The sequence below is a fragment of the Astatotilapia calliptera genome, chromosome 7 (genome assembly GCF_900246225.1).
Source record: "Astatotilapia calliptera chromosome 7, fAstCal1.2, whole genome shotgun sequence".
NCBI lineage: Eukaryota > Metazoa > Chordata > Actinopteri > Cichliformes > Cichlidae > Astatotilapia > Astatotilapia calliptera.
Window position 1 is genome coordinate 8,674,931 of NC_039308.1, and position 11,567 is coordinate 8,686,497.

At 43.9% G+C, this 11,567-nt stretch overlaps 1 protein-coding gene across 6 annotated transcripts in view; it reads left to right on the plus strand.

Moving 5' to 3' along the window:
• Positions 1-10,923, plus strand: part of nrg1 (neuregulin 1) — a 57,280-nt gene extending 46,357 nt beyond the window's left edge. For 5 of the 6 annotated variants that reach the window (XM_026172873.1, XM_026172875.1, XM_026172876.1 and 2 more), the window contains one exon: positions 9,660-10,923. In XM_026172873.1, coding sequence (XP_026028658.1) covers positions 9,660-10,266 — 607 coding nt within the window. In that variant the 3' untranslated portion in view covers positions 10,267-10,923. The remainder of the gene's footprint in view (positions 1-9,659) is intronic. The other variant, XM_026172878.1, reaches the window with a different exon arrangement.
• Positions 10,924-11,567: the final 644 nt, after the last annotated feature.

Genomic DNA, 11,567 nt, shown 5'->3' on the forward strand with positions numbered 1-11,567 from the left:
TGTGTGGCTCACCATCCTCTCGCGTGGGGATAAGAGTGGCTGGGTTAGGTGTTGTGCATCGTTTCACTGTGATGGTGGGCATGTCAAGCAGTATGGAAGAGTACTTGAGCCAGCAAGCTGCAGAAAGGTGTGAAGTTTTCTGCTCCAGCAAAATAACAGAAACTGCATGGGGTACCTGCACTGTCAGAGGAGAGTGCCCTACGATGTCACGTGAGGCGAGAACGGCCTTTTCACATGCAGCTACTGCTCGCAGGCATCCAGGCAGGCCCGCAGCCACTGGGTCAAGCTTGGAAGAGTAATAACCCACCGGGCGAAGGGAATCACCATGGTGCTATATGGCTCTATGGCTTCCTGTTTCAGAGGATATTGTCTTTGGCATGGTCTAAAAGAGGACTTTGAAGTGATTACCACTTGCTCACAATCTTTAATTAGCCTACATCATACATATAGGAGGCCCACAAGCCATCAGGCACCTCTGTCAGCAGGGGGTGTGAGGAGTTTAGAGGAGGTGTCGTTTGAAGCAGACAGTGTGAGACAGCTATGTCCACTAGCTCAACTGAGCGGACACAATGGACTGTATATGTCACGGTTTTCTTGTAGGCTTTTATTTCCCGAGAAAACAACACTGCTTTCTTGTGATCTGTAGTCTCCCAATCACAGGCGCGGTAGCACCAGTGCATAAATTCTCCCATGTCTTCCCACTGGTAGCTGTAAGCTTTTGCCAGGGAAACATGTGGGACCGATGCATCCATAGCAAACATGTTTCTTTGCTCATCAGTGAGAGAAATCGCAAGTGCAGCAAATGTGGAGCTCCAAAACATACATGTCACAGTTAGCAAATCATTCTTGGTTCTGTACCATTCTTCCTCATAACTGTCATCAGGACCATGCAGAGAAAAATGAGACATGCAACTCAACTCTCCGGAAGCCATAAAATAGACGTCTGGAGGCATGCAGTTGCGAGTCCCTTGTACGAATTCTGTAACAAACAGCCCCTCCTCCAGCTTCCACCCGTAAGCGAAAGCCGGGGTCACGGGGCTATATTTCACCATCATATAATCATAGTCAGATTGCGTGATTTTAATGCCATTATAGCAGGAAATTAAACTTATTTTCAGCTTGCACATCAAATCTCTGGCAAGCAACTTGACCGGGCACAGGTCTGACCACAGAAACCCGTGTGTGAATTTTCTACCCTGTCCGTCTACACAACACAGGGGTGAAAGTGTCTCTCTGTATGGTTCCTGATGCGGACACAGAATGAGTGAACCTCTCACCCAGCATGGGCTGGGGTGAGAGAGAATCTGAGCGTAATACAGAGTTGGTGGCCCCGGAATCTACAAGAAATTCTACTTCCTGATTACAAACTAACATTTTATACAAGGGTAGTGATTTATAAGGCGCGCTATTTAAATGTACATACACTCAACAAAAATATAAACGCAACACCTTTGTTACTGCTCCCATTCCCCATGGGATGGACGTAGAGACCTGAAATTCATTCCAGATACACAATATAACCATCCCTCCCAAACAGTGGTCACAAATCAGTCCAAATGTGTGGTAGTGGGCACATCTGCTATATTGAGATAATCCATCCCACCTCACAGGTGTGCCACATCAGGATGCTGATCTGACATCATGAGTAGTGCACAGGTGTACCTCAGACTGCCCACAACAAAAGGCCACCCTGGAATGTGCAGTTTTGTCTCACAGCAAAATGCCACAGATGCCACAAGCAATGAGGGAGCGTGCAATTGGCATGCTGACAGCAGGAATGTCAACCAGATCTGTCGCCCGTGCATTGAATGTTCATTTCTCAACCATAAGCCGTCTCCACAGGCGTTTCAGAGAATATGGCAGCACATCCAACCGGCCTCACAACCGCAGACCTCGTGTAACCACACCAGCCCAGGACCTCCACATCCAGCAGGTTCACCTCCAAGATCGTCTGAGACCAGCCACCCAGACAGCTGCTGGAACAATTGGTTTGCACAACCAAACAATTTCTGCACAAACTGTCAGAAACCGTCTCAGGGACGCTCAACTGCATGCCTGTCGTCCTCATCGGGGTCTTGACCTGACTCCAGCTCGTCGCCGTAACAGACTTGTGTGGGCAAATGCTCACATTCGATGGCGTCTGGCACGTTGGAGAGGTGTGCGCTTCACGGATGAATCATGGGTCACATTGTTCTGGGCAGATGGCAGCTGAGAATGTCCCAGTTCTTGCATGGCCAGCATACTCACCGGACATGTCACCTATTGAGCATGTTCGGGATGTGCTTGACCGGCGTATACGACAGCGTGTACCAGTTCCCACGAATATCCAACAACCTCGCACAGCCATTGAAGTGGAGTGGACCAACATTCCACAGGCCACAACTGACAATCTGATAGACTCCATGCACTGCATGAGGCAAATGGTGGTCACACCAGATACTGACTGGTTCTGGGTCCCCAGACCCCCAATAGCGCAAAAAAATACACATTCCAGGGTGGCCTTTTGTTGTGGGCAGTCTGAGGTACACCTGTGCAATACTCATGATGTCAGATCAGCATCCTGATGTGGCACACCTGTGAGGTGGGATGGATTATCTCAATATAGCAGATGTGCCCACTACCACACATTTGGACTGATTTGTGACCACTGTTTGGGAGGGATGGTTATATTGTGTATCTGGAATGAATTTTAGGTCTCTACGTCCATCCCATGGGGAATGGGAGCAGTAACAAAGGTGTTGCGTTTATATTTTTGTTGAGTGTATGTACCAGCTGGTGACACAGAAACCGTTCTACATGCTCAAAAGTGTGATGTATTAAAGTGTGTGTGTCTGTGTGTAAAACACTTTCTACGTCAGTGTGTGTGTGTGTGTGTGTGTGTGATTTTCACTTCCCTGTTCTGATGAGGTGGGAAAACCACAGCCTGAAGCGTTCTCTGGCGTCCTTTCCCTCCGGTCTCAGTCTGCCTGCACCCACCACTGGCCCTGGTCACTTGGTCGTTTTAGTGTTGATGATGTTCGCGTCTTGGATAGCCTCGGTTAGGGCAATTCCGCTTCCAGTGTCCAAACTTACCACAGGATAAGCAGGCATCTAGGTCTCCTCACCACTGCTGTCGTTGTTGATCGCATCGTCGATCACGCCATCGATCATGCCGTCGATCACGCCGTCGATCACGCCGTTGATCACGTCGTCGATCACGTCTTCCCCCCCGGCTGCCTTTACAGTGGAAGCCACCCCGCGGGTTCGCTGAGGCCTTTTTACAGAGTTAAGGCTGCGTTGTGGAGGTCGCCGCTCTGTTTTTCCTCTTTCTTGCTTTTTACTTTCGTCAAGGTGGTTCTGAGCGTGGCGGGCATGGCGTCGTAGTTCCGTTAGCCGAGGTTCATTTTCCCTCCCCACTTGCGAACACCTTACTTCGGCTGCCACATCTGATCTTAGTCCCCGTAAAATATGGCCGCAGAGATGGTGCTCACATGTGGAGGCGGTGACACCTGTCATGTCATCCTTCGGTATTCCACCATTAGCTTCAAACACATTTATCATACGAAGTATAAAATAATTCACAGATTCGACCTGTCTTTGCTTGTAAGCCTGACAATATCCATGGTTTTCTTCATGCTCGTAGGTCAGGTGTCTTACCCCCAGCGTAGGGTCAGGCAAGGAATCCAGATCGGCATTGGCGTTCAGGCCCAGCAAAACATCTTGTACTAGGGCACAAGGAGAAGCACAAACAGTGTGTGAACAGGGAAATTATGTTTTGTTCTCCTTGATATACGGCGGCGGAAGAGGCGCTGAGGCCGATTCTGCATCAGCTTCCCTTCCATGCACTTCTCTAGGCAACTCTTTCAGAGCTGCTTTCTTTTCCCTCCTTTCTGCTTCCATCATCCACATTTTCAAACATTCCTTCTCATCGCTTATGCTACGCAAATCTACAGTGTTAACTTTCCTTTATTTCAAAAATTTCACTTCCTCCTCCCGCAACTGTTTCTCTACTTTCTTTAACTGGTTAACACTCAGCGATCCCTTCCCGGGAAACCCGTTTACTTTTTGCCACTTAACAACATATTTCATACACCCAATTCCCCATTTCTTAACCATACAGTCAAATATTGAGTTTTGTCCCTGGCTGCCTGGTGGAACGTCTGCCGCTCTACTGGATCTAGATCCCATTTTACTACATGAGGCGTCCCCCGTGAGGTCCTTGCCTTCTACGGACCAAGGAACGAACACCGCCACTCCGTGCACTATAGTACGCAGAAATGGACTCCGACAGTGTATCCGAACCGCTGTCCCTGTGACGTACTTGGACCAAACACAGGTCTGGGCCGGCTTCTCCCCAACAGCGCGCTCGAGCCAATGTCCTTGTGATGGACATCTCTTTTGGCTCTCAGCGAAGGCGGTCGCACTTTTGTCCTCTCCTGCCCTTATCTTCCCTGCTTAGCTTCTTATGTCCTTGTCTTGTCTTGTCTTGTGTTTTTACTTACTTTTCCCTGGAACACTCTCTCACAGTCTGTTCTCTAAAACCTAAAAGAGGAATTATGGATTTGATCAACTGGTCTCTGAATGCAATTGACACCCCTTCTCAACGAGAATTCTGGGCTCGGGTGAGCCTGACTGCTGAAGATATCTACCTATTCGGAACCATGATAACAGGGTTCTTGCTGATCGGAGCTGGCTTGGCCCTGGCTTATCGAAGAATTAAGGAAGCGGAACCGGCTGTTCAAACCCCCACAAGGCTGCCCGCTGGAATTGAAATGATGGGACGAGGCGTGAGTTTCTCAAAATGGGCTCATTGAGTGCAGCACGGATAAGATCTTGGAGAACGCACGGCTGCTGTGAATACTCAGAACAAGACCTCTGAGTGAAAAACTGAATTACATCTGGAGGGACTAGCTCGAATAACACCTTTGAGCGCAAATTGGATCACATCTTGGGAAGTGCACTGCAGTCGTGAGTTCTCAGAACCTGCTCTTTGAGCACAAGAATGACAACATCACGGAATGTAAGTAACATCATGGCAAAGCTCACGGCTCTCCAACGGGAGATTGAGAGACCAGTGTTGGACTGTTAGAACAGCTTTGAAATTCATATGAGTTGTTCGCACTAGAGTAAAAACCACCATCACTTCATGCGGAGACCCCTTCGGCGCCAGCTGCGGTCTCAAGGCTGGAGCTGAACAAAACACCCTGATAACGACTGTGTTTAGATTGTTCCCCCCATTCCATGCAAGGCCACCTGGGTTGGCTGGAAGACTGTTTACTTAGCCTGGCGGGCGAAGGACACTGTCTCAGCTGAACTCTGGACACACACACACACATACACTGATATGCACACACTGATCCCCCCTCCCTTTCCAAACGCCTTCGATGCTTGTGCCCTACCGGGGAAGATGGCAGTCGACTGGACCAGCGCAGACATGCTGCAAGACCGGATGCGCTGTCTACACCGGCTCTCGCTTACCCTTTACCCGCCCCTGTTGCTTGTCTTGTGTTTCTATGGTGCATTGATAGTCATGTGCTTTTTGTGCTGAGGTGTTTTTTCTGTTATCAAACTGTTCTCTCACTAGGTTTTTTTTTCTCCTCCTCTTACCTCATGTTATGTATTTTCGTTGTTTTTTTTCCTATCAGCCTACCTTTCTGACATGTGTCCCCAATGTGATGTTTGTGTAAAGTTGGTCAGAAGGTTCCTTTGTAAGTGCGCATGCGCCATTAGCGTGCTGCCTGCTGTAACCCTAATTTCCTTCGGGATTAATAAAGTATTCTGATTCTGATTCTGATTCTGATGGACCGTACCCAACACAAGCCTGGGGCCTCAAACCGCCAGGATTTTTCTCCAGGAGACTCGAACTCCTCTGGCGCCAGAGGGAGTGTTCGCCCAGGGCGCCAAACAGGCTAGTACCGCCGCTGGCGATAAACAAACAAGAGAGAAAAGCCAATCAGCTGATCATTGATCAGTTTCATGATTGAAGTAGCAACAGGAGAGGGAGGGGGAGAGAATGAGAGAAGAAGAGGCTGTACAGCATAAAGACAGAATAACTCCAGCTTTGTGTCTTTTTCCATTCTAGCTGAAGTACGGGACAAACTGCGTTCCTTCTCAGCTCAATACGAAACGTGTAATATTTTCTCTGAATGAGGGATGATTCCATTTTTTATGGGACGGTTGCAACTCTACTAACTAACCTTATGAATAAAATAAAGTTCGCAATCAGCAACATGATAGCACCCACCCAGCTGTATAGAAACTCCATCATTCTAGCTAGTACGCAGTACGAGTTATTGTAACTGAGTGTAAAAATTCAGCACTACAAAAATAAACTATACCTAAACTTGGTTTATATCTTACCCAGTAGGGGTGCAACGATATTCGTATCGATATTGAACCGTTCGATACAGTGCTTTCGGTTCGGTATGCATATGTATTGAACAATACAATTTTTTTCAATTTTTTTTTTTTCAATTTTTTTTTTTTTTGTGTCCCGTTTGGATCTATAGCCATCAGAATTGTTGTCTTGAGGCCAAGAAAGATGCCAAGAGGATTTATTTTAAGTGGATCATCATATTGGTCCATTTGATTGACCTTTATTATAATTATGAATTTATTTTATTTTCAGTTGCAAACGGGACAGACATGACTGTGGGATAGGACAGGGGGAAAGAATGAAAGAAAGAGGGGGAGAGAAAGAAAGAAAACCAAAGGGGAGAAAAAAAAAGAACAATACAAAATTTGTAATTTATTTTATCAACTTTCCTTCTGACGATGCTGTCTGTGTTGAGCGCTCAGTGAATCTGCATTTGACTACTCCGCCTAGGCTCGAGAGTGCAGCCTAGGCGGAGTAGTCGAACGCAGATTCACTGAGCACTCAACACAGACAGCATGGTCAGAAGGAAGAGCGCAGGGCAAGCTAGCGAGACAGAAGTGGACCTCCCCACCCTCATTCAGATCTGGCGTTTGGAATTATTTTGGTTTTCATGTGACGTATGACCCTGAAGGTAAGCGAGTCATGGACTAAAGTAAAACAGTATGTTGGATGTGCCATGCAATGCTCAATTACATGGGTGGGAGCTAGTGTGTTAGCGCAGTTAGCTCGTTAACGTGTTGGCTGTCTAGCCCCTCTGTATAGGGTAGCTCGTTAACGGAGATTTGCCGTGTTGTGGCGTTAAGGTTATTTCAACGAGATTAACCTGAAAGCACTAGTGGGAACACAACGAATATGACTGCACATTTACACCGACATCATCCTAGTGCAAAGACAAAAACAACAAGCATGCATGCTACAAACTTTAGCCGAGTCATTTAGACAGCTGTTAGCACAGGATTCTCCTTATGGAGACCTGATATGTTTAATATGCTGCTGAGAATATAGCCCAGAAGAAGCGGATAGTATAGCTTTTATTTTGGAAAGAGACATTTCTCTGTAATAAACTCTCTTTTCCAAAGATGAGTGATTCCTCAATCAGATACAGGGCTCGCAATATCGCTAGCCCGACGTCCCGGGGCTATCTCTGCCCTGCCTGTCGGGCTATTGTAGGAAGGAAAAATATATGTCAATGCTTTTGCATTCTTTCAGAAATGTAGCTGGGTAATTATGTCATTGGGTGAGCCACTGTCAATATGTGACATATTGAAATCGTGTTTGAATTTGCGCTTGTTTTTTTGCTTTCACTTTGCAATCGCGCGAACTGTGTATAGAGAGCGACAGCACTGATCTGTGAGTGATGATAATTTGTGCACCAATTCCTCTGACATCGTCTTATTAATTGTTAGCTTACTATGCAAACATGACAAGTGAAATCTCCCGCAGCTTAAACATGTGAGAGGTTGATCGCGCAGAGAATCGCTGAGCTTATGTGAGTGCGGCAGGATATATATTTCACTACGATGACCTGGATGATTGAGAACCTTCACAGACAGATATATATTTTAGTTCTGCTGAGCCAAATAAGACAGGTCAGGGTGAAGAAGTGACAGCCAAAGAAAAGCTTACCACAAAACGGAGAAGTTATGACAAATCAGACTATAAGGCAAAAAGAAAGTGCAGCTTTATGGTTTCATGGACAAAAGAATTTCTGTGGCTGCAATATGACGAGCTAAAAAACAACACGCACAAGGGTTAGGGTTAAATTTAAAAACTGTACTTTTGCGTTAAAATATATATTTATAATTTTAATAAATGACAAATTAAAAAGGCATGAACATTTTTTTTTGTATCGAAAAAATATCGAACCGTGACACCAAAGTATCGAACCGAACCGAACCGTGAATTTTGTGTATCGTTGCACCCCTATTACCCAGATAGACTGCAGGTCATAACTTCTTTCCTGAAGTTCAGTTCACCTGACACTCGGACCGGCAGCCGCCTCGGGTCTCTGCTCTTGCCTCCCCTTTCCTTCATCCACCGGCTAGCCTCTGTGGTAGCTCCGCCATTGCCACCACCAAACAACTTAGTTATTTTTACACATCTGCCAGCACCTGGCCAATCCACCACCTTTCATTGTTTATACTGTTACTAAAAAAATGAATAAATAAATAATCGGCCCATAAAAACGAAAAATCACCATCGTCCAGCTATGGTCTTGCCATCAGTTAAGCTGGCACGCGCACCCAGGGTTGCCGACCCCTGGATTAAATGCACTCTCTCATTTCATCTGTAGTTGTTCTGTCAGATACAATTACGCCTTGCAGAAATATTAGACTCACAGACATATCATGTAGGGGAATGAGACCTGTGTCATAGTCTTCATGACTATGAAGTTCATAGTGCTTCATAGTCATGTTCATTGGTTTAAGACGAATGTGTCTTTGACAAAAGTATTTGATGTTTTGAAAATGAGATGGGGCTGGACTAGTATGGGCTCAAAATGTGGTCATAAATATTTTGTACTTGTAAATCAGTTTTGTACTTGAAAATCAGGATTTGTATGTCTAAAAAGAATTTGTGTGTGCGTAAAAAAGGTTTGTATGTGTAAAAAAGATTTGTGTGTGCGTAAAAAAGATTTGACCGCCAAACCCATCTGTTCTCTGATTGGATTGTTACATTTGTGATTGACATGACATTGACCAATCAGATGAAAGGAAGAAATATAGGGTCAAAATTCGTACTTGTAACTTGCAGGTTTTTTTTTGGCTAAGTCCACACACAAATCTTTTTTGCACACACACAAATTCTTTTTACACATACAAATCCTGATTTACAAGTACAAAATATTTATGACCACAGTTTGAGCCCATAGACTAGCAGTCTTCTTATGATCATTTGTTAAAAAAAACTTCTTTTGTGTGTGTGTTATAGGTAAATAAATCAAAGTGCTTAATTAACTGAATTTGCAGCTTAAAGTATAAAAGTGCTTTTAGTCAGCAACACTAGAAAATCATTATGTCATGTTAATTCATTTAACACCCAGTAATAATGTGATTAGTTATTGTGTGTTAAGTTATACTGATGTTGAATTGAAATGCTACTGACCCAGTTGTATAATCATTGTTCACATGTGTCTGTGAAGGTTCTCAGTCATCCAGGTCATCGTAGTCAAAGGAGCTTGCAAAGAAAAGCGTCTGGACTTCTTTAAGTTGCTTGAAGACGTTTCACCTCTCATCCGAGAAGCTTCTTCAGTTCAATTCATTCAGTTCAGTTCATTGTTCACATGTGTTTTGTTTTTTTTTAGGTTTGTACCAGTGATGGCAACTTCAGAGTCGCAGAACTCTCTTGCAACCCCTGGCTCTCCTCCATCTGAGATTTCAGCCCCCATATCCAGCCTAGCTATCTCTGTTCCCTCTGTGACTTTAAGTCCCTCTGGTGAGGAAGAGCGCCCTTTGCTGCATCAGCTGCACAAGTCCTCAAGCCGGGATGTACAAAAGAGAACCTCTTCACACTACAATCATGGCCATGTGGCAGATAGCTTGCCATCTAGTCCACTGTTCGCTATGGAGAATACTGACTACCAAACCATACAGGACACCAGAGCTGCCAGCTATATGTTTTCAATAGCACCTGTGAAATTAATTAACACAAACAACAATGTAAGTGACTGCAGCAACAATAGTGTCACTGACCATGTGGTTGATTATTTGAGGTTAAATGGTGACAGCATACTAGTAAGTGATACAGAGGAGCCTCGGGGGGAACACATACCCTTCCTAAGTGCAGACAGGAATACAGTCCTTTTACTCAGGGCTGTAGATAGCGGCAGGACTAACCCAGCATCACCAAATGATGACCTACCAGTAAAGTCATCTAGCCTCATCAACCAACAAGATTTAATTGCTGCGTAAAGTAAAAAAAAAAAGAAAGAAAAGAAATTGCTAAGATTACTTCACATGGAGGAAGAATATAAACAACCTTTAAACCTTTATTTTCGATAAATTCTCATAATTTATTTGCTGTGTAAAGACTTTTAAAGACAAATGAAGAATGAAACTTTTATTTTAGAGATGTAGTAAATAAAGTTTTATAAAAAAAACAGTACAGATGTCTTGTAGGTAAAGTGCCATACGCTAGTATGCAGCAGTTCATAGTATAGTTAAAAGAATATTTCAGTGCAGACAAATATCAATGGTGCCTTTCTGTTTAGTATGCTTAAGGGGCCGTAATATTGCATACTGGGCCATGCATCACCCTCTTATTCTTCAAGTTAATAATCAGATGCTCTGTGTTGTCTGCCTTTAACATCTTGCACTTTAGGGCACCCACTGACATATTTGAAATCAAATGTTATGGGTTCAAAGTGCATGCTATGTTCTTAAATGCTGTCATGAAAAAATGAGCAGACAATTGACTTGAATTGATGGTTTTCTTACCTGATGTCCTACTTTTATCACAGTCTTATGGTATATATTATTAGTAAGCTTATAACCTGGATTCCATCAAAATGTCAGAGATCTTAACTCATTCACTGCCAGCCATTGGCAGTGAATGAGTTAAACCCATTGACTCATTCACTGCAATTGACGTCTATAGCCGTCAATGGCAGTGAATGAGTTAATAATTTTATTCATCACTGGACTACACTGTGGATGACCTGCCAGAAATGAATATTGTAGCTGTGAGATAAATATACATTCATTAAAGTTTGCCTCAACAAGGTGCATAAGATACACACAAAGAGTTGTATTTACATTCGACCATTTCTATGTTTAAGAAGTATTCACTGAATTGTATGGCATTGTTATAACAATTAAACAATGTTCATGCTTAAAGAGTAGCAGCCTAATAATCCTAAGGTTTCTGGTATGGGTTAAGCTGGATGCTGGTTTTCACATGCCCCATAATCCTCCTTAGAAGTTTTATTTATTCCTATGCTGACAGATGTTCTGCCTAAGTATAAACTGTCTCAGTTAAGGTGGTACAGTCAACGACTACTAGTGTGAAGACCAGCAATTCTTTAAAATAGTATCTTTAAATCAACAATATCTACAAAGTAAATTAGCTACAAGATCTATGTCTGATTTGTTCTTGTGTGAATCCAACCAGTGCCTTGTATTGCACTGTGGATCTTAGAGAAGTGCTGAATGTATAAATTGTGGTAATTTCCTTTAATTTAAACCATATTTCTGGAAAAAAAAATTGAAATTGA